This window comes from Macrobrachium nipponense, chromosome 14 (assembly GCF_015104395.2).
Source record: "Macrobrachium nipponense isolate FS-2020 chromosome 14, ASM1510439v2, whole genome shotgun sequence".
Taxonomy (NCBI): Eukaryota; Metazoa; Arthropoda; class Malacostraca; order Decapoda; family Palaemonidae; genus Macrobrachium; species Macrobrachium nipponense.
In genome coordinates this window covers 6,476,724-6,501,261 of record NC_087207.1, presented here as the reverse complement: position 1 = coordinate 6,501,261, position 24,538 = coordinate 6,476,724, and the positions used below count along the sequence as shown (strand labels likewise).

Sequence of the window (24,538 nt, the reverse complement as noted above, 5' to 3'; positions counted from 1 at the left end):
GAACTTAGGACCACCGGACTGGTAGCCGAGAGCGAAAACCACCCGTCCAACGAGGAACTTCAACTAGAGAGTGCAGACGCTGAAAGGAAAAGGTGAGGTGGTGGGGAGAGGGGTGGGGGGTTGGGGGGGGGGGGGGGGGGGGGGGGGGGGGGGATTCTGAAGAAGGGCAAGAATAGAGACGGCTTGAGAGGTTGGACGGTTAAAATAATAGGGCCTGAGTTTCCTCTTGATGTAAGGATTTCACGGATAACCTAAAACTGAATTGAATATAGAATTTAGGCCAAAGGCCAAGCACTGAAACTGAAATTGACAGTAAAAGGTTGGAAGGTGTAACAGGATAAAAAACCTCAAAGCAGATGCACTATGAATCAATTGTTTGGAGAGGTTGGAAAGTAAGATAGAAGAAAGAGAATACGAAAGGTGGTACAGTAAAAGGAACGAGAGGGGTTGCAGCTAAGGGCCTAGGGCAAGCCGCAAAAAAAATGCAAAAAAAAAAAAAAAAATTAGGTAATGAGATGCATGAGATGTACTGACGGCCCTATCCCTCACTGCCCCCCCCCCCCCCCCCCCCCCCCCCCCCCCCCCCCCCCCCCCACCCCCCCCCCCCCCCCCCCCCCCCCCCCCCCCCCCCCCCACCCCCCCCCCCCCCCCCCCCCCCCCCACCCCCCCCCCCCCCCCCCCCCCCCCCCCCGCCACCTCCAACCCCGCTCCTTACGGGGAGGAAAGAAAAGGACTCTCCAGGTTTACAAACCCAACCGAAGGGACGCAATGCCTCGAACGGATTCTTTGGGGTTAAATGGACGTCAACGAAGGAATTCGCTAAGATTTATTCTCTTAAATTCTCCATCTAAAAGTAGATAAAGGAAAGCGCTTGGGGAGAAAATTTCCTTTGCAAATACAGTATCTTCTCCCTTTACAGATTAATAACCACAACCAACTGACGACCCTTTACATTTTTTTTCCATCCAGGGCCATTCATCTGGTACCAAAGGAATTTGGTGTCTTCTGTGAGCAGACAAGGAAAGACCCATTCGCTATTTCAGTGCTCTGCAGAAGTTTTCCAGACACGAATCAAGTACTGGTGCGGGCCGGGTCAACACTTTTCCTATAAAAACTTTCTCCATCAGCACGCTTTCTGTGTGGGATTTGGAAAGGAAGAGTTTTTCCCCTCAGACAGATTCCCCTCTCTTTTTTTTCTTTTTTTTTTTTTGCTACCTTCAACACAAATGTATTATTCCAGGGGGAAAGTTTCTAAAACACTGCAAATAAACTCCCATGGGCATTTTGTTCTTTCCATACTTTCGGAAATTGATTTTATTGTTCCTAGTTGAACTTGACCAAGCGATAATAATAATAATAATAATAATAATAATAATAATAATAATAATAATAATAATAATAATAATAATAATAAATAATAATAATAATAGCGTGTTTTTATAAAAATACGAATATGTGAGATAATAGCTGAAAATTTCACGTAACCAACAACAACAACAACAATAATAATAATAATAATAATAATAATAATAATAATAATAATAATAATAATAATAAACTGGACTCAAAATATTTATGTGATTCAGGCATAGGTGACGCTGAAGTGAGGTGGAATTATCTTCCTGAATTTGAATACACAATTCCAGAAACTAGGTGACAAGTAATCAATCTAGTTAAAACAACTAACATCTTCACGTCAACAGGTTTAAGGAGTCTATAAATACAATCCAGCCCTTTATCTTACCGCCCTCATAATCATTTTAAGGACCATCTGAGAATGCTTCGTTAAATACCCTCTTTCTCATTTGCTTCTCTGCCATTTTCAGACTCTAGGATAATCACGGAATTCCTGATAGCAAATAATAACAATTACAGAAGCGATTTTGGTTTGCTAACGCTTGCCGTCTTGTGGAACTGGGTCATCTTTTTCCAGGTTTCCAAGTTTCCGGACCTTGCTAAGTGGGACTGGATTCCAGGAGGCTAACAAGAGAAGTTGACGAAGGAGGATCGAGCGTCTCATCACAGTTCGCGGAAGACAAAAATTAAACCGGAAAGTTCGAAGCAGAAAACATCTAAATGGAAGTTTAGCGACTAAGTTTCCTTCGGTACTTAATGATGTCACAGGATCGGCGTTTATTTTTATTTTTTTTTTATTTTTTGTTTCAATTTTGTTTTGACTAAATTTTTGCCCGTTTTTTTGTTTTTTGGGGGACGAAAACAAAAAACCCCTTTTTGTTTTATTGTGTTGTTTTTTTTAACATTATTTTATATTATTTATTTATCTATTTTAATTTATTTATTTAATTTTTATCCTGTAAGTGCACTGTTTTCCTCTTCTTAATGTTCAGCGATGTTTCGTTTCATTCTGCATTATGACAGTTTATTCTGAGGAAGGGATCAAAAAGCAAATGACGATTTTTCTGTTTCCAATGTATGCGAGCATATTTTTCATAATAATAATAATAATAATAATAATAATAATAAGAATAATAATAATAATAATAAATAATAATAATAATATAGTTAATTAGGGACATAAATTCTTCTACAGAGAATCAGAATACTAGGTAATAAAAACGATGATTTAAGGCTTTCTATAATTTTGAAAACAACCACATCCCTTAATGGCAACAATTAGACCATCTTTTGTTAAAACAATTAAAACAAAATAAAAAGGTCACGGCACATCTTACAAGAATTACTATTACTGGGTAGCCCTTGGTCATTGCAACAAGCATATTCAACCACCCTTCCACTTCCCCCCCCCCTCTCTCTCTCTCTCTCTCTTTCTTCTATCTTACTTTCCAACCTCTCCAAACAATTGATTCATAGTGCATCTGCTTTTAGGTTTTTATCCTGTTATAAAAATACGAATATGTGAGATAATAGCTGAAAATTTCACGTAACCAACAACAACAACAACAATAATAATAATAATAATAATAATAATAATAATAATAAAATAATAATAATAAACTGGACTCAAAATATTTATGTGATTCAGGCATAGGTGACGCTGAAGTGAGGTGGAATTATCTTCCTGAATTTGAATACACAATTCCAGAAAACTAGGTGACAAGTAATCAATCTAGTTAAAACAACTAACATCTTCACGTCAACATGTTTAAGGAGTCTTATAATACAATCCAGCCCTTTATCTACGCATCATTTTGGTTAAACTTTCGTCATTCCACCAAGCCCATCTCCCCCCCCCCCCCATCTCTCTCTCTCTCTCTCTCTCTCTCTCTCTCTCTCTCTCTCTCTCTCTCTATCATACATGGGTCAAAGAATACAAGAATTATTAATAACTGACTTTTATGTCACCATCCCCCACCTTTGCCCCCGCCCTTATCATTTGGAATGATAAGGACTCCAGATCATTAACACTTATGAGAAGTGTAATTAAAATCGCGTTTTTCATCATAAACCGAGAGTTATGTCTCGATTCCGCTAATGAGAGAGAGACCTATTTAGGTCTCCGGCGAGACTGGAGATGCTTTCGTTAAATACCCTCTTCTCATTTGCTTCTCTGCCATTTTCAGACTCTGGATATCACGGAATTCCTGATAGCAAATAAATAAAAACAATTACAGAAGCGATTTTGGTTTGCTAACGCTTGCGTCTTGTGGAACTGGGTCATCTTTTTCAGGTTTCCAAGTTTCCGGACCTTGCTAAGTGGGACTGGATTCCAGGAGGCTAACAAGAGAAGTTGACGAAGGAGGATCGAGCGTCTCATCACAGTTCGCGGAAGACAAAAATTAAACCGGAAAGTTCGAAGCAGATCATAACACTTATGAGAAGTGTAATTAAAATCGCGTTTTCATCATTAAACCGAGAGGTTGTTATGTCTCGATTCCGCTAATGAGAGAGAGACCTATTTAGGTCTCCGGGCGAGATTGGAGATGGCTCCTAATTTGGCCTAATAGAACCTAAAACAGTTCCACTTTAAAACTGGCCATTTTCAAAGTAGATGAACTTCGGAGTTAGCGAGGGAAAGAAAGCATTTATGCAACAGTGCAAACGTATACAGAAACACGAGTTTTATGCACACGTGCATATATATATATATATATATTTATATATATATATATATATATAATATATATATATGTATGTATATGTATATATATATAATATATATGTATATATATATATATATCGTATATATATATATTATATTATATATATCGATATATATATATATATATATATATATATATAATAATAGATATATATATATACTATATATATATATATATATATATATATATATATATATATTATATATATTATATATATATAATCTACTACATACATATATATACATATATATATATATATATATATATATATATATATATATATACATACATATATTATATATATATATAATATATATAGATATGATATATCTATATATATAATATATAATTTGTTATAACTATATATATATATATACATACGTAAATATATATATATATATAATACTATATAAATATATGATATATATTAATATATTACACGTATATATTAAACATATATATACACACATATAAATATATGTATGTATGTATGTATGTGTGCGCGCGCGTGTGCATGTGTATGTGTGTGCGTATGTATACTTGTGTCCATTCTATTACACATATTTCATAAATTTTAACAATGAAGTTTTCATCACAAACTTTACAAGCAGTGTGTAATGAATTTCATTTGTCTCCCCGCTACAAAAAAATATAGCATTTCATAATACGCTATAAATTTGTATACCTTTCTCGCAGATAACATCCAGTTCCATAAGACCTTTGTTTTGTGGTGGTTGGTCTGGCAATAATAATAATAATTAATAATAATAATAATAATAATAATAATAATAATAATAATAATAATAATAATACTCCAGTCAAAACTCAAACGGCGGAACGGAAAATATGTAAAGCCATCTAACACATGGGCCAGTTGCCAACCAGTAATCAGATACAGCGCCAGGAAATAGTGGAATGGACGAAGGCAGAACTCCGCAGCATAGATCAGAAAACCAGGAAACAAATGACAATACACAAAGCACTACACCCAAGAGCAAATACGGACAGACTATACATAACACGAAAGGAAGGAGGGAGAGGACTACTAAGTATAGAGGACTGCGTCAACATTGAAAACAGAGCACTGGGGCAATATCTGAAAACCAGTGAAGACGAGTGGCTAAAGAGCGCAGGGTGGGAAGAAGGACTATTAAAAGTAGACGAAGACCCAGAAATATACAAAGACAGGAGAAAGACAGAAAGAAACAGAGGACTGGCACAACAAACCAATGCACGGACAATACATGAGACAGACTAAAGAACTAGCCAGCGATGACAATTGGCAATGGCTACAGAGGGGAGAGCTAAAGAAGGAAACTGAAGGAATGATAACAGCGGCACAAGATCAGGCCCTAAGAACCAGATATGTTCAAAGTACGATAGACGGAAATAACATCTCTCCCATATGTAGGAAGTGCAATACGAAAAATGAAACCATAAACCACATAGCAAGTGAATGCCCGGCACTTGCACAGAACCAGTACAAAAAGAGGCATGATTCAGTGGCAAAAGCCCTCCACTGGAGCCTGTGCAAGAAACATCAGCTACCTTGCAGTAATAAGTGGTACGAGCACCAACCTGAGGGAGTAATAGAAAACGATCAGGCAAAGATCCTCTGGGACTATGGTATCAGAACGGATAGGGTGATACGTGCAAATAGACCAGACGTGACGTTGACTGACAAAGTCAAGAAGAAAGTATCACTCATTGATGTCGCAATACCATGGGACACCAGAGTTGAAGAGAAAGAGAGGGAAAAAATTGATAAGTATCAAGATCTGAAAATAGAAATAAGAAGGATATGGGATATGCCAGTGGAAATCGTACCCATAATCATAGGAGCACTAGGCACGATCCCAAGATCCCTGAAAAGGAATCTAGAAAAACTAGAGGCTGAAGTAGCTCCAGGTCTCATGCAGAAGAGTGTGATCCTAGAAACGGCACACATAGTAAGAAAAGTGATGGACTCCTAAGGAGGCAGGATGCAACCCGGAACCCCACACTATAAATACCACCCAGTCGAATTGGAGGACTGTGATAGAGCAAAAAAAAAAATAAATAAATAATAATAATAATAATGATAATAATAATAATAATAATAATAATAATAATAATAATAATAATAATAATAATAATAATAATAATATGGGACATGCCAGTAGAAATTGTACCCATAATCGTAGGAACACTAAGAGGCACGATCCCAATGCCCCTGAAAAGAAGCCTGGAAAAACTAGATGCCGAAGTAGCGCCAGGACTCATGCAGAAGTGTGTGCTATTAGAAACAGCGCGGATAAAAAGGGGCAGGATACAACAGGGAACACCACACTATAAATACCACCCAGACGAATAGGATGACAGATAGAAAAAAAATAATAGCAACGGACCTACAGGTAATTGTGGGATCCGAAACACATTATATCAAGAAATGAATTTCTAAGTACCAGAAACAAATTCCTCTGATTCCACGTTGGTAGAGCGGGGAATCGAACTCCGCACTACCGAATTGGTAGGCGAGAACGTAACACACTCGTCCAACGAGGAACTGGTGTTTCATATGAGTAAGATAAAAAAAATTTTGGGGAAAGTTCAGTAAACTGAAAGAAACCGAACATTTTCGTCTCACATTCGAACATTCCCACCGACGTCTCAAAACGTTGCAGATATGAGGATCGAGTTTTCAGTTGGGGAAAAGTTTCCCCCCAGCTTAATGATATATCATTTACTTCCATTATCAGAGTTGTCGCGGGAATAGAATTTCCTTAACGGCTGAAGATTTTATCCTCCCCTGCGCGCGTCGAAATTACTTTCAGATTTGTTCCTGTTTTTCTTTACGTGATTTGTGATTAGGATACTTCTAATTTTATTTATGTTGTTCTTCATGTACCTATTCACGAGAGAGAGAGAGAGAGAGAGAGAGAGAGAGAGAGAGAGAGAGATACTTGTAGTTTTATTTAAGTTCTTTTGCATGTACCTGTTCATGAGAGAGAGAGAGAGAGAGAGAGAGAGAGAGAGCAATACTCCTAATCTTATTTAAGTTCTTTAGCATGTACCTCTTAATGAGAGAGAGAGAGAGAGAGAGAGAGAGAGAGAGAGAGAGAGAGAGAGAGAGAGAGAGAGAGCAATAATTCGAATCTTATTTAAGTTCTTTTGCATTTACCTCTTAATGAGAGAGAGAGAGAGAGAGAGAGAGAGAGAAGAGAGAGAGAGAGAGAGATAGCAATACTTTTAATTCTATTTAAGTTCTTTTGCATGTATCTATTCAAGAGAGAGAGAGAGAGAGAGAGAGAGAGAGAGAGAGAGAGAGAGAGAGAGAGAGAGAACAATACTTTTAATCTTATTTAAGTTCTTTTGCATGTATCTATTCATAAGAGAGAGAGAGAGAGAGAGAGAGAGAGAGAGAGAGAGAGAGAGAGAGAGAGAGAGATTCTTGATTTCTGAGGTGTCTTTTCAATACAAGCTTTCTTTACAAATACCTAAAAAAAATGGTTTCTTATATTTCTTTAAGCGGAGTATTATCAAAATCTGCATGCATTTTAACAACGAAATGATTAAGTTATCAACACATTGTTGAAGAAGTATTTTCAAAGTGCAAGGGTGCCCTGACGAGTATCAGGGGAAACTGACCCAGATCAAATATAGAACGACAGAAAAATCCAAGTAATTAATTATATATATACACACAGTTGTAATTCAGATACATACAGGGAAAGGGACGGTAAAAGGGATTGAGTTAAGGAGACGAAAGAACCCGTTCTTTGATGTCCTTCTGCTCACCGTAATAGCTACGATGTCCCTCACCCTCGTCGTCCATCTTCGCTGATACAGCGAAGGTTGCTGTGATTCTTGTTTGCCTGCGAGGGTTCAAAGCAGTGCGACTCCCGTTATGTAATTAATTAGAAGCTGACTTTGCTAAAATTGATACCCTCCCCCCACCCTCCTCTCTCTTCTCGTCTCTCTATTTCTCTCTCTCTCTCTCTCTCTCTCTCTCTCTCTGAATCTCAGAGGTGACGCATTCAGAAAGAATTCTCTCTCTCTCTCTCTCTCTCTCTCTCTCTCTCTCTCTCTGTGTCTGTCTGCCTCTCTCTCTCTGAATCTCAGAGGTGAACATTCGGAAGATACTCTCTCTCTCTCTCTCTCTAAATCGTGATGAATTAAGTAATATGATTATTATTGACATAATATTCTGCATCCCCATCCCCGGCAAACACTTTTTGTCGATTTCCCATCTCATTTCATGGAACATTTCCTTCAAAAGTCGTTTCATGAAAAAGGGGACGCTCCAGGCTTGTAGTTATTGGCTCACTAAGATATGAAAAAGGGTCCAAGGCTCCAGAAATGAGCATTTGCAAAAGGCACAATTAATGCCTGGAAATATCCTCGTAACTTCGAGGATATCGAAATGCAAAAAAAAAAAAAAAAAAAAAAAAAGTTAACAACGAACAGATTGCATGAAAAGAAACATTATTTGCAGCCCTCTAGCCTTAGTGGTTTTTAAGATCTGAGGGCGGACAGAAAAAGTGCAGATGGACAGACATATAGCCATCTTAATAGTTTTCTTTTACAGAAAACTGAGAAGGACACGTGCTTAAATTTCAGGTATTGGTTTCCATTAGAAGGACAAATCTGACCTACAACTAATTTAGTAACTTTTTTTTTATGATGGAATGAAATCAATCATGGTTAAGGGCCAGGAAAGTTTCCCCTCAATTGAATACTTGAAAATATGCATTTCCTTACGATATTTAAAGACGTTTTGGAGTGATTGCATCCGTATTTTCAAGGATAAAAAGAACAATAACTTAAATAAAAAAAAAATTCAATTTCATTGCAGAACTGTAAACAATACTTTTCCAAATGCATTGAATTTTCTTCACAAAAAAAAAAAAACCGCTTACCTACACACACAGTCTCTCTCTCTCTCTCTCTCTCTCTCTCTCTCTCTCTCTCTACTCTCTCTCTTTCTATGTATGTATATATATATATATATATCCTTAAAAAAAAATCACTGTAGATGCACGTGACTTCATAAATAAGCGAATCCCACAAGAAAATGATAGTCAGAAATCCAAGCGCTTTCGTCTTTACTCAGACATTGTCAAGGAGTTAACGACAATGTCTAGTAAAGACGAAAGCGCTTGGACTTCTGACTATCATTCTCCTGTGGGATTTGCTTATGTATATATATATATATATATATATATATATATATATATATATTATATATATATATATATATACAGTATGTAGTACATTCAAAAACGAATTGTCTCAAATTTTTAACTCGACTTGTTCATTCATCATGACTGAGAAGAAATCCCATGAGGTGCGACATCCTCGTGACGTCAGAACCCCCTTTTCACCCCCGGGAAGGGAGATGAAGGTTACAATATATATATATATATATATATATATATATATATATATATCTATATATATATAATATATATATATAAAATATATAGATATATATATAGTGTGTGTGTGTGTGTGTAGGAGCGGGGGCAAATCGTGCATCTGTAACTGCGTGTAAAGAGCCAGGCAGATATAGTACGTACAAAGAAAAAGGCCCCCCCAAAAAAAATTGCAAAAACCAATATTAGAGCCAGACCTTCAAAGCAAAGCCGGTTTTTCCGTAGCAGGTGTTGTGTCCGAGCGAACGAGAGAGCGAGTTATAAATCTTGTGGCTCGAAACTATTAATTCTCTCCCGCGCGCGTTTGGACTCTGACCGCCTAGAGGAGGAAGGAGATCAGATCCTTGAAGCATTTTCCTCCCTCTGATTTATGGACTGAAATTTTATGCTGCTGGAGCGAAGATGATCAAGATTGATGATACAAACTATGATACTCTACTCTCCGGGCATTATGAAAATGAAGTGTTTCTTGAAGGCATCAACGTTGGCTTGATGGCTAGGTAGGCTAAAGATAGCAATAACAATGCCATCAATTATCCCCCTTGGTGCCTTCAAAAGGACATTTTGTTATATATTTTCGGCCATCTCTTCTCAGACTGGCTTTACTGAAATCATCAAATTTCGGATCACTGATTTTTTTCTTATTCTTTGAAGTTATTAATGAGGCAATTAGTAATTAGGATCACTATTTTTCAAATCAAACACTGGAATTATTATTCCATTGCTTTTGTATTCCTAAAGGTCACTCCTAACAGAGATTAGCCTCATGTTTCAGCTTTCTCCCTCTTCTCGATTTCTTCTCTTTTACTTCTTATCTATTCTTAACTTACTCAGTAAGCCTTTTCCTTCTTGGTGTCTTCGGTTCTGAGGTAGAATCATGCATCGGGATACATGTTTCTTAATTAAGCCTTTTTTCTTTCTGTAACGGCTTCGTTTGATCTTGAGGACAATACGATGCAGAATACGAGGTATGTGTTCTCAGGTTTAGTTGAAAATAAACGTTCCCTATAAAAACATTTTCCGCTGTACTAACATGGCTATATGTGTATAATATACACACATATATATACATATGTATATATATGTGTGTGTATTATACACATATATGTACGTACAACGGTAAATGTTTTTATAAGGAACGTTTATTTTCAACTAAACCTGATCAAAGAATTTATGAACTTAGTATTGTCATTATTATTAAAATTATTATTCTTTCAGGTGTCAACAAGCTGTAACTTTCATTTGTGACATTAACTCAGATAATTTGTACGAATTAAACTAGCTTAAGTGTTAGCAAACCTTCTGGCGACGGAAAACTCGAGCTTAAACCTCTCTCTCTCTTTCTCTCTCATTAAAATCGACTTTTCTTACTAGTTATAAGAAAACAGATTCTAACAACAGCACAGAAACAATTCCGTGTTAAGTTTTTTGTGGTTTATTTTTATTTAGTTTTTTTATTAAACACAAAATACTTTCTCAGCTGTTGTAAACTGTCTGCCTCCACCAAAAGGTACTTTTGTTTCAGATAAAAAATTAATTTCCATATTGACAGAATAGTAAAAGGTTCATTTATTTATCCTTCTTTACACGGAAATAAAAGTACAAAAATCCAAACTATTTCGCCCAGAAGCGCCTTTGTATTTTAAACATACTCCCTTACATCCCAATATGGAGAAAAGACATTTCCTCTATTCGGTTACATTTCCGGTAAATATAGAGCTCTTTCTTCCTTCTAGAACGTTCCTCGAATATTCTCTGACAAACTCAGCGTCTAAAAATCTTAACTTAGGTCTGGAAGATAATTTTTCACGTTCTGTGCATCTGGGTAAACAGAAGCCTCGCTGCCGAGAGGAATTTTTAATATATTTTCTATTTTCCCAGCGTTTGTGTTCTCCGGTAGTCTAAACCATAAGATATATATGTACACACACACACACACACACACATATATATATATATATATATATATATATATATATATATATATATATATATATATATATATATATATATATATATATATATATATATATATATACTATATATATATATATATATATATATATATATATATATATATATATATATATATATATATATAAGGTCAAAGGATTTCGCTTCGACCTCATTAACAGAAGGACGGATCATAATTTAGATGATCTTCAAATTATGAATCGAAACGTCTTCAGGAGCTCGAGAATTAAAAAAAAAAAAATCTGTTGAGATTCCAAATGATCTAGTATAATAGAACTGGATTTTATATTGTTGGTAAGTAGAAACTCGAACAATTTTTGTGTTGCGATCATAGAAGGATAAAATCTGGATTTCTTGAATTAAATGAAGGTTGTTATACTGGTCTAATTAATGAAGCAAGAAATGCAAAGAAACCGCCTGACCAATGGCGCCTCAGTGGCGTGATCGTAAGGTCTTGACCTGCCACCTCGGTGGCCGCGAGTTCGATTCTCGGTCATTCCATTGAGGAGTTGAAAATGTATATTTCTGGAGATAGAAGTTCACTCTCGACGTGGTTCGGAAGTCACATAAAGCCGTCGGCCCCGTTGCTGAATAACTACAGATTCCATGCAACGTAAAAACACCATACAAACAAATAATAGTTCGACCGATGAGAGGAAATGAACTTGCAGAGTTTAGATTTCGTGTCAAGATTTATTCGACCAACTTTCATATAACAAGAAACCACCTGGAATGAACTCTGAGTGTTTTAGGCCTCAAAGATCTCTAATCGCCTCCTGACCCACAACTGGCTTGTTTAATTTATAGCATTGCTAGTTACGGCAACCTATCCGAACTCTCGTCCCTGTACGAGGTAGTGAAGTCAGTGCACCTCATGATGTACACTGTAGGCATTATTTACTGTTCTTTACAGCGTGTCTTCGGCCGCTAGCTGCAACCCTTTCAGTTCCTTTAACTGTACCTCCTTTCATATTCTCTTTCTTCCATTTTACTTTCCACCCTTTCCTAACAGTTGATTCATAGTGCAACTGCTTTGAGGTTTTTCTTCCTGTTAAGCCTTTCGAACCTTTTACTGGCAATTTCCGTTTAACGCTGAATGGCCTCTTAAGTCGTTTGGCCTAAATTCTATATTCAATTCAAATCTAAGCTCACAGTGTGGGCGAATTGGGAATTGAAAGAGAATTTCGAATTGTGGGTGAATTCTGACATGTGGGTGGATTCGGATTGTGGGCAAATCCAGAACTGTGGGCGAATTTAACTTGTGGGGAAATTTAACTTGTAGGCGAATTAAAAATTGTGGGCGAATTCAGGGTTGTGGGCGAATTTGGAATTGTGGACGAATTCGGACTTGTGGGCGAATTCGGAAATGTCGGCAAATTCGGACTTGTGGGAGAATCCTGACTCTTGGGCGAATTCGGACTTGTGAGGGAATCCTGACTTGTGGGTGAATTCTGACTTCTGGGCGATTTCTGACTCGTGGGCGAATTCTGACTTGTAGACGACTTTAACTTGTGGGAAAATTTGGAATTGTGGGCGAATTCGCAATTGTGGGTGAATTCTGACTTGTGGGCGAATTCTGACTTGTGGGCGAATTCTGACTTGTGGGAGAATTCTGACTTGTGGGCGAATTCTGACTTGTGGGAGAATTCTGAATTGTGGGCGAATTCTGACTTGTGGCGAATTCTGACTTGTGGGCGAATTCTGACTTGTGTGGAGAATTCGGACTTGTGGGCGAATTCTGACATGTGGCGAATTCTGACTTGTGGGAGAATTCTGCTTGTGGGCGAATTCTGACTTGTGAGGGGAATTCTGACTTGTGGGCGAATTCTGACTTTGTGGAGAATTCTGACTTGTGGGCGAATTCTGACTTGGGAGAATTCTGACTTGTGGGCGAATTCTGACTTGTGGGCGCATTCTGACTGGTGGGTTAGAATTCTACTTGTGGGCGAATTCTGACTTGTGGGCGAATTCTGACGATGTGGGGAGAATTTCTGATTGTGGGCGAATTCTGACATGTGGGCGAATTCGGACTTGTGGGTGAATTCTGACTTGTGGGCGAATTCTGACTTGTGGGCGAATTCTGACTTGTGGGAGAATTCTGACTTGTGGGCGAATTCTGACTTGTGGGCGAATTCTGACTTGTGGGAGAATTCTGACTTGTGGGCGAATTCTGACATGTGGGCGAATTCTGACTTGTGGGAGAATTCGGACTTGTCAGCGAATTCGGACTTGTGGGTGAATTCTGACTTGTGGGCGAATTCTGACTTGTGGGAGAATTCTGACTTGTGGGAGAATTCTGACTTGAGGGAGAATTCTGACTTGTGGGAGAATTCTGACTTGTGGGTGAATTCTGACTTGTGGGCGAATTCTGACTTGTGGGAGAATTCTGACTTGTGGGAGAATTCTGACATGTGGGCGAATTCTGACTTGTGGGTGAATTCTGACTTGTGGGCGAATTCTGACTTGTGGGAGAATTCTGACTTGTGGGCGAATTCTGACTTGTGGGAGAATTCTGACTTGTGGGGGGGCGAATTCTGACATGTGGCGAATTCGACTTGTTGGGCTGAATTCTGACTGGGCAAATTCTGACTTGTGGGAGAATTCTGACTTGTGGGAGAATTCTGACTTGTGGGCGAATTCTGACTTGTGGGAGAATTCTGAATTGTGGGCGAATTCTGACTTGTGGGCGAATTCTGACTTGTGGGAGAATTCTGACTTGTGGGCGAATTCTGACTTGTGGGAGAATTCTGACTTGTGGGCGAATTATGACATGTGGGCGAATTCGGACTTGTGGGTGAATTCTGACTTGTGGGCGAATTCGGACTTGTAGGAGAATTCTGACTTGTGGGAGAATTCTGACTTGTGGGCGAATTCTGACTTGTGGGAGAATTCTGACTTGTGGGCGAATTCTGACTTGTGGGAGAATTCGGACTTGTGGGCGAATTCTGACTTGTGGGCGAATTCTGACTTGTGGGCGAATCTGACATGTGGGCGAAATTTGACTTGTGGGTGAATTCTGACTTGCGGGTGAATTCTGACTTGTGGGAGAATTCTGACTTGTGGGCGAATTCTGACTTGTGGGAGAATTCAGACTTGTGGGCGAATTCGGACTTGTGGGAGAATTCGGACTTGTGGGCGAATTCTGACATGTGGGCGAAATCTGACTTGTGGGCGAATTCTGACTTGTGGGCGAATTCTGACATGTGGGTGAATTCTGACTTGAGGGCGAATTCTGACTTGTGGGCGAATTCTGACTTGTCGGCGAATTCTGACTTGTGGGAGAATTCTGGCTTGTGGGCGAATTCTGACTTGTGGGAGAAATCTGACTTGTGGGCGAATTCTGACATGTGGGCGAATTCTGACTTGTGGGAGAATTCTGACCTGTGGGCGAATTTTGACTTGTGGGAGAATTCGGACTTGTGGGAGAATTCTGACTTGTGGGCGAATTCTGACATGTGGGCGAATTCTGACATGTGGGCGAATTCTAACATGTGGGCGAATTCTGCCTTGTGGGCGAATTCTGACTTGTGGGCGAATTCTGACTTGTGGGAGAATTCGGACTTGTGGGCGAATTCTGACATGTGGGCGAATTCTGACATGTGGGCGAATTCTGACTTGTGGGAGAATTCTGACTTGTGGGAGAATTCGGACTTGTGGGCGAATTCTGACATGTGGGCGAATTCTGACTTGTGGGCGAATTCGGACTTGTGGGCGAATTCTGACATGTGGGCGAATTCTGACATGTGGGCGAATTCTGACTTGTGGGAGAATTCGGACTTGTGGGCGAATTCTGACTTGTGGGCGAATTCTGACTTGTGGGAGAATTCGGACTTGTGGGCGAATTCTGACATGTGGGCGAATTCTGACATGTGGGCAAATTCTGACATGTGGGCGAATTCTGACTTGTGGGAGAATTCGGACTTGTGGGCGAATTCTGACATGTGGGTGAATTCGGACTTGTGGGTGAATTCTGCCTTGTGGGCGAATTCTGACTTGTGGGCGAATTCTGACTTGTGGGCGAATTCTGACTTGTGGGTGAATTCTGCCTTGTCGGCGAATTCTGACTTGTCGGCGAATTCTGACTTGTGGGTGAATTCTGACTTGTGGGCGAATTCTGACTTGTGGGTGAATTCTGTCTTGTGGGTGAATACTGACTTGTGGGTGAATTCTGACATGTGGGCGAATTCTGACTTGTGGGCGAATTCTGACTTGTGGGTGAAATCTGACTTGTGGGTGAATTCTGACATGTGGGTGAATTCTGACTTGTGGGCGAATTCTGACTTGTGGGAGAATTCTGACTTGTGGGAGAATTCTGACTTGTGGGAGAATTCTGACTTGTGGGGGAATCTGACATGTGGGCGAATTCTGACTTGTGGGAGAATTCTGACTTGTGGGCGAATTCTGACTTGTGGGAGAATTCGGACTTGTGGGCGAATTCGGACTTGTGGGTAAAATCTGACTTGTGGGCGAATTCTGACTTGTGGGCGGATTCGGAATTATGGGCGAATCCGGACTTATGGGCGAATTCGGAATTGTGGGTTAATTCTGACGTGGGCGAATTCGGAATTGTGGTAGATTTCGGAATTGTGGGCGAATTCTGACATGGGCGAATTCGGAATTGTGGGCGAATTCTGACGTGGGTGAATTCGAAATTTTGGACGAATTCGGACTTGTGGGCGAATTCGGAATTTTTGGCGAATTCGGACTTGTGGGTGAATTCGGAATTGTGGGTGAATTCTGACGTGGGCGAATTCGGAATTGTGGGCGAATATGGAATTGTGGACGAATTCGGAATTGTGGGGGAATTCGGAATTGTGGGCGAATTCTGACTAGTGGGCGAATTCGGAATTGTGGGTGAATTCGGAATTGTGGGCGAATTCGGAATTGTGGGTGAATTCTGAATTGTGGGGGAATTCGGAATTGTGGGGGAATTCTGATTTGTGGGCGAATTCGGAATTGTGTGCGAATTCGGAATTGTGGGCGAATTCGGAATTGTGGGGGAATTCGGGATTGTGGGCGAATTCTGACTTGTGGGTGAATTCTGACTTGTGGGCGAATTCTGACTTGTGGGCGAATTCGGAATTGTGGGGGAATTCTGACTTGTGGGCGAATTCGGAATTGTGGGCGAATTCTGACTTGTGGGCGAATTCGGAATTGTGGGGGAATTCTGACTTGTGGGCGAATTCTGACTTGTGGGCGAATTCGGAATTGTGGGCGAATTCTGACGAAGAATCGAATTCGGGAATGGGCGAATTAAAATGCAAATTGTGGGGCCGGGGAATCTGAACCTTGTGGGGGGGAATTATTTGACTTGTGGGCGAATTCGGGAATTGGGGGAATTCCTGACTTGTGGGCGAAATTCGGGAATTGTGGTGAAATTCTGAATTGTGGAGTTGAATTCGGAATTGTGGGCGAATTCTGACTTGGGGCGAATTCGGAATGTGGGGATTTGCTTGTGGGCGAATCGAATTGTGGGGGAATCTGACTTGTGGGCGAATTCGGAATTGTGGGGGAATTACGACTTTGTGGGCGATTTCGGAATTGTGGGCGAATTTTGATTTGTGGGGCGGATTCTGAATTGTGGGTGAATTCGGAATTGTGGGCGAATTCTGACTTGTGGGCGAATTCGGAATTGTGGGGGATTCTGACTTGTGGGCGAATTCGGAATTCTGATTGTGGGCGAATTCGGAATTGTGGGGGAATTCTGACTTGTGGGCGATTCGGAATTGTGAATGGGGGACTTGGCGAATCGACTGGGTGAATTCGAATGGGCGATTTCGGAATGAATTGTTGGGCGAATTCTGACTTGTGGGCGAATGGGGGAATTGTGACTTGTGGGTGAATTCGGAATTTTGGGTGAATTCGGACTTGTGGGCGAATTCGGAATTGTGGGCGAATTCGAATTTGTTTAATTTAAAAACCTCATAGTAGCATGAGTTTTGAAACGAAGAAATAAATCCACAATTATGTACATATATGTACATAAATTTAAAGATCAATCTGTATAGGAAACTTTCGGGAATCTGTTTGAATCCCCTTTTCAGTTTGGGAATCAAACAGATTCCCGAAAGCTGTCTGTATAGATTCATCTTTAAATATATGTATATTTACATAACCGTGGGTTTGTTTTTTTCTTTCATACTTCTTCTTCTTCTTATTATTATTATTGTTGACCTGATCTCGGTCATTTGTGGGTTCAGGATATGAAGGAAAAACAGGAGAGAGAGAGGTTTACATGCATGCTATATAGGACATGCAAAAATAATAATTGATGAAACGTTCAACACAGGTGTATTCTTCTTAGCGTCCCGCAAGACATACACTGATCTTATGATTTGCGCATTGTTGTTCTTCTTTGAGTGCCACACCGCCTTTGAGTGTCGTACCATCCAGTTTGTGCAAAATTTAAAACTATTAGGGTAGGGCCATTTGGCGTTACAAACACAAGTTACAACAAATGAATCTCACGCCTCACAATGTGTCATACAGAAAAACAAATTTAGGTTCACATTCAATAATGTCAATTAAAAATGGATAGTCACAGCTCCAGCTAAAAAAAAGTTAAATTCATAAAAAAGAATTCACATAGCATGACTCAAAAATGAAACGTTACTCATAAGAAATTTGGTAAAAGTATAAGAAAACTTACTGAATTCCTTCTGCAACAAAATTAAAAGAGAAAATGAAAAATCAATATTTAAAGATTACACACACAACAAAAAATAACTTTTTTTTCTACAAAATAATCTCATATTCCCACATCATCGATGGAAGATCATAAATTTCTGACAAAACATAAACATCATTGACAACAATATGAAATTTTGGGACACTGTATAATTAACATCAATAGAAATGAACAAAAATGAGATGCATTGCAATAACCTGTTTGATATGACTTGAGATGCAATAAAATCAATAATGCAATAAAAAATAATATAATTATGAATACAAAAACACACTCACTATATGCTTGGAACTGCAGCAGAAAGAATTTTTTATTTTTATTAGAAATCAATTTCTCAGCAATAACTGACATGAAACAAACGTGCATAAGCATGTTTTTAAGATATTCTCTGTTCACTTTGTGACGGACACATTTATTCATGACTCGCGCTGGTATGTTACGTAAGGAACCTACGCACACTTACAAATTACGTGGATGGTTTGCTTTATCGAAGAGGGAGGAACGGTGGCACAACAAGTTACTCTTTTCTTTTTTTTTTTTTCTTTTATTAAGCATTTATCTCCTGCATGTTCAGAACACTGTGACTTGTCAGTCAACTCCCTTACACTTTATATGAAGGAAAAACAGGAGAGAGAGAGGTTTACATGCATGCTATGTAGGACATGCAAAAATAATAATCGATGAAACGTTCAACACAGGTGTATTCTTCTTAGCTACACAGGTGGCCTTTAACTGTAATTATTATTTTAACTATGCTAGTGCACAACGGACGGCAGGTTAGACTGTTATTGACACTCATGGTGACGCACGTCTTTGTGTGGCGGCCGAAGGGAACGGGACTACGGGCACTGGGCACTCGTGTCTCGACCCAGTCTACTGTATGAGGCCCGCTAACTAACTCATCTGACCGATGATGCGGCGTGTTTGAAATGCCCCCTTTCAGATGGCATCGTTATGCAAGAAGCTGATTGGTTATTCTGGCTCCTTAGACACAAGGGCCAATCACGAAGGGATATAGAGATACGTGGCACTCTTTTGAACTGCCAAGCCACGCCAACTTGTAACGTCTTTGGCGGTTGACTTGTTTTGATACACATACACACAGTATCACTTATAACGGTTTCACGGGACTTCAGAATATCACGGAGAAGGCATATTCATAACTGTATCGAATCAGCTCATTATTTTATTATTATTATTTTTTTTTTTTTTTTTTTTTTTGCTCTATCACAGTCCTCCAATTCGACTGGGTGGTATTTATAGTGTGGGGTTCCGGGTTGTATCCTGCCTCCTTAGGAGTCCATCACTTTTCTTACTATGTGTGCCGTTTCTAGGATCACACTCTTCTGCATGAGTCCTGCAGCTACTTCAGCGTCTAGTTTTTCTAGATTCCTTTTCAGGGATCTTGGGATCGTGCCTAGTGCTCCTATGATTATGGGTATGATTTCCACTGGCATATCCATATCCTTCTTATTTCATTTTCAGATCTTGATACTTATCCATTTTTTCCCTCTCTTTCTCTTCAACTCTGGTGTCCCATGGTATTGCGACATCAATGAGTGATACTTTCTTCTTGACTTTGTCAATCAACGTCACGTCTGGTCTGTTTGCACGTATCACCCTATCCGTTCTGATACCATAGTCCCAGAGGATCTTTGCCTGATCGTTTTCTATCACTCCCTCAGGTTGGTGCTCGTACCACTTATTACTGCAAGGTAGCTGATGTTTCTTGCACAGGCTCCAGTGCAGTGCTTTTGCCACTGAATCATGCCTCTTTTTGTACTGGTTCTGTGCAAGTGCCGGGCATTCGCTTGCTATGTGGTTTATGGTTTCACTTTTCGTATTGCACTTCCTACATATGGGAGAGATGTTATTTCTGTCTATCGTTCTTTGAACATATCTGGTTCTTAGGGTCTGATCTTGTGCCGCTGTTATCATTCCTTCAGTTTCCTTCTTTAGCTCTCCCCTCTGTAGCCATTGCCATGTGTCATCGCTGGCTAGTTCTTTAGTCTGTCTCATGTATTGTCCGTGCATTGGTTTGTTGTGCCAGTCCTCTGTTCTGTCTGTCATTCTCCTGTCTCTGTATATTTCTGGGTCTTCGTCTACTTTTAATAGTCCTTCTTCCCATGCACTCTTTACTGGTTTTCAGATATTGCCCCAGTGCTCTGTTTTCCATGTTGACGCAGTCCTCTATACTTAGTAGTCCCCTCCCTCCTTCCTTTCGTGTTATGTATAATCTGTCCGTATTTGCTCTTGGGTGTAGTGCTTTGTGTATTGTCATATGTTTCCTGGTTTTCTGATCTATGCTGCGGAGTTCTGGCTTTGTCCTTTCCACTATTCCTGCGCTGTATCTGATTACTGGCACTGCCCATGTGTTTATGGCTTTTATCATATTTCCGGCGTTGAGTTTTGACTTGAGTATCGCCTTGAGTCTCTGCATATATTCTTTCCTGATCGTGTCCTTCATCTCTTGGTGTTTTATATCCCCTCCTTCCATTATTCCCAGGTATTTGTATCCTGTCTCATCTATGTGTTTGATGTTGCTCCCATCTGGTAGCTTTATCCCATCAGTTCTCGTTACTTTGCCTTTTTGTATGTTGACTAAGGCGCATTTTTCTATTCCAAACTCCATCCTGATGTCCCCAGATACAATTCTTACAGTCTGGATTAGGGTATCTATTTCCTTGATGCTCTTACCATACAGCTTGATGTCGTCCATGAACATCAGATGGTTGATTCTGTTGCCTCTTTTCTTGAGTTGGTACCCGGCATCCATCTTCTGTAGTACTCTTGTCATGCGAATCATGGCTACTACGAAGAGTAGTGGGGACAGTGAGTCGCCCTGCAAGATCCCTCTCCTGATATTCTGCAGCCTTTCTGTTGGTAGGGGATGGTGTTTGTCTCCTCTAGGTAATTGTATAGCCTTTCACTAATGATACCTGTTAGTAACTTCCACATTATTAGTAGGCAGGTGATAGGCCTGTAGTTACTGGCTATATTTCCCTTACTCTTGTCTTTTTGTACTAAGGATGTTCTTCCTTTGGTCATCCATTTGGGTGCATTATTATTATTATTTTTTTTTTCTCTCTCTATCACAGTCTTCCAATTCGACTGGGTGGTATTTATAGTGTGGGGTTCCGGGTTGCATCCTGCCTCCTTAGGAGTCCATCACTTTTCTTACTATGTGTGCCGTTTCTAGGATCACACTCTTCTGCATGAGTCCTGGAGCTACTTCAACCTCTAGTTTTTCTAGATTACTTTTCAGGGATCTTGGGATCGTGCCTAGTGCTTCTATGATTATGGGTACGATTTCCACTGGCATATCCCATATCCTTCTTATTTCTATTTTCAGATCTATTATTATTATTATTATTATTATTATTATTATTATTACAATCGGTGGGCGGGTCGGTGGGAACGGATTTTAATTGGTCGTTGGATGGTAACGAAATCTCCCCCTGAGGCGTTCAGACCTACGTAGTTTGGACGGGGTTATTAGCGTCGGTTGGGTGTTGGTTGGGGTACCCACCTCTTGGGCGGCAGGCTGTACAATTGATATATCTTCCGCTCGTTCTCTCCCGCTTTCTCTTTCTCTCTCTGCCTGCTGCCTCCTCTCTCTCTTTCTCTTTCTCTCTCTGTTTGCTCCTCTCTCTCTCTCTCTTTCTCTCTTCTCTCTCTCTCTCTCTCTGTCTCTCCCCCCTCGATCTCTCTCTCTCTCTCTCTGTCTCTCCCCCCTCGATCTCTCCTCTCTCTCTCGTGGCGGTATACGTAGTCGGTTGGTTTCTTGCGCCATTTCTTCTTATGTTTCTTTTACCGTGTTGATAGTCGGTTTTTCTCTAATATATGTAATGCTTCAAGATAACGTAGGCGTTTTCGGTCCGGTGCATGGTCAATAATTTCTATGTTCTTTATAAGCTCAGCTCTTTCTGGTCTCCTGTTGTGTTTTTCCCTATAGTGAATGAAAATGGCCCCTTCTTGAAGATGACACGAGAGACGCTTGGAGAGTCTGGTAGTGGTCATCCCGATATAGAATGGTGGCATCCATCCACCGAGCATGTGAATTCGTAGATGACACTCCCTTCTCTTCAAAGACGTTTCTGGGGGCGCCGGGTTGTTTCTAAGAAGCAGCTGGCTGGTTTTCATGCTTTTGTAATAAATTATGAGGCTAATTTATCACTTTCTGTAGTGGGGGAGACATTTTCACTGATTATTTTCCTTGTAGCCTTTTCATCTTCCAAATATTTGTTTGTGGGGCATATGATTTTTATAAAATATTTTTATAGCTCCACTTTGGTCGTTAGTTACGGTCGTTCTTTCTTGGTGCCATTTATTTATGGAGTCCCTCGTTTGGCGTTCGACCGTATGGTCGAACGCCAAACGAGAGAGAGAGAGAGAGAGAGAGAGAGATCGAGGGGGGAGAGACAGAGAGAGAGAGAGAGAGAGAGAGAGAGAGAGAGAGAGAGAGAGAGAGAGAGAGGAGCAAACAGAGAGAGAAGAGAAAGAGAGAGGAGCAGGCAGAGAGAGAAAGAGAGAGCGTGAGAAGGAGCGAACGAGAGAGAGAGAGAGAGAGAGAGAGAGAGAGAGGAACTTGCAGAAAGAGAAAGAGAGAGAGCAAGAGAGAGAGAAAGAGCGGAAGAAGTAGAGAGAGAATGCGGGAGAGAACGAGCGGAAGATATATCAATTGTACAGCCTGCCGCCCAAGAGGTGGGTACCCCAACCAACACCCAACCGACGCTAATAACCCCGTCCAAACTACGTAGGTCTGAACGCCTCAGGGGGAGATTTCGTTACCATCCAACGACCAATTATTATTATTATTATTATTATTTGGCAATGAGGACATAAGTTCACAAATATTATAGAAGGATGGTTCAACAGCAATGGAGAAATTTATTTGGAGTCAAATGTAAAAACAGGCCAATGTCAATAGGAATTATTAATCTCTCGGTGTCTGCAATGAATAGCAATTCATTTCAACGCTGCAAAACAACTGAGCTTTTGACAAAGGTCTCATTAATCAAAACGTTGTATTTGAATGTCAAAAATTTTAATTGATTTGTATGATAATGAGTGACCGCGTGTTTTACAGAGTCCACGTCACCTTGAACTGATTTTTTTTTTTCTTATTCCACAGGGAGCGAACAGTATGAGTGTCCAGCGCTCAAATTAAAAACTATATTTAATTTACGCATATTTTTGCGTTGCTCCCTTTCGCCCACTTTTACTCTTGATGATGCCTCCACTCAAAGCAGACAAAATAGGCAATAACCAAAACAGAGGTCGATATGCAAAAAAAAAAAAAAAAAAAAAACAAAAAAAAAAAAAAAAAAAAAAAATCAAAATAAAACTTAAATTTGATATAGTAGTGTGGGCCTCTTTATAATCTCGGGAAATACACACACACACACACACACACACACATATATATATATATATATATATATATATATATATATATATATATATAATATATATATAGAATATTTATATAAATATATTATATATATATATATATATATATATATATATATATATATATATATATACTCATAATCGAATTCAAAAAGGGGCCATGTGGTCGTATGACTGAGTCTGTTAATTTGGGAAAGAAGTAATTAATAACTAGTCAGGAATGCTGTGTAAGAAACTACATCTAAAGATTTAACGACCATTCCGTGGCAGGCGACAACAAGCGAACTCGCTAAAAACAAGTAAAAAATATGCCAAAGTTTCTTCGGTGTAATCGAGTTTTATATACAGCGTACAATGCTGCCCGAGTCGCGGATCATGAAACCTTCAGTCATACCCACGTGGTGGCCTGTGCAGATGGCATCTATAACGCTGCCAGACGCACGATTATGCCCACATTTAACCTTAAATAAAATAAAAACTACTGAGGCTAGTGGGCTGCAATTTAGTACGTTTGATGACTTGACGGTGGATGATTAACATACCAATTTGCAGCCCTCTAGGCTTGGTAAGTTCTTTTTCATTTACAGAAAACTAAAATAGCAGTGATGGCGAATAGTGATGGTAAAGTGAATGCAGTAGGGATAGTGAACGGTAACGTAATAAGGACGTCGTAGTAACTATGTAAAAATTATATAAAGTATAACCTAACAGACGTTGCTGGCTACATACCTTTGGTATTTTTTCTATCTATAATACACACACACACACACACACACGATCATTAGCTGAACATACGGATGCCGATGTAAATAAGACCAAAAACATGAGGTACGATTCCTTAATTCGCCAAGTAATTTTTTCTTTTACTCTTTCAACCGTGACTGCCACGCTGCTGATAACATTTTATATCTTCGCGTTCCTCCAGCCCCTTTTATCGCGAGATGGGTTTTCGAAAAAAAAGCATTTGG

At 39.6% G+C, this 24,538-nt stretch overlaps 1 protein-coding gene across 1 annotated transcript; it reads right to left on the bottom strand.

Annotated features, from left to right (window-relative positions):
* Nucleotides 1-12,741: 12,741 nt before the first annotated feature.
* Nucleotides 12,742-23,962, bottom strand: LOC135226032 (mucin-2-like). The gene is made up of 9 exons (XM_064265509.1): nucleotides 23,924-23,962; nucleotides 16,990-17,139; nucleotides 14,960-16,529; nucleotides 14,780-14,851; nucleotides 14,169-14,738; nucleotides 13,970-14,109; nucleotides 13,610-13,838; nucleotides 13,177-13,550; nucleotides 12,742-12,978 (listed from the first exon to the last, which is right to left on the bottom strand). Exons 1-9 carry the CDS (start codon nucleotides 23,960-23,962, stop codon nucleotides 12,742-12,744), a joined length of 3,381 nt encoding a protein of 1,126 aa, XP_064121579.1.
* Between the last annotated feature and the right edge of the window lie 576 nt (nucleotides 23,963-24,538).

Excerpts from the sequence above, each read along its gene's own strand:
- LOC135226032 (XM_064265509.1), bottom strand. The coding sequence starts at position 23,962 with ATGACTGAAGGTTTCATGATCCGCGACTCGGGCAGCATT. Across the intron at positions 17,140-23,923 it reads TCCGCGACTCGGGCAGCATT|AATTCCGAATTCGCCCACAA; the intron begins GTACGCTGTATA and ends GCCCACAATCAG. Across the intron at positions 12,979-13,176 it reads AGTCCGAATTCTCCACACAA|TTAAAGTCGTCTACAAGTCA; the intron begins GTCAGAATTCGC and ends TTTTCCCACAAG.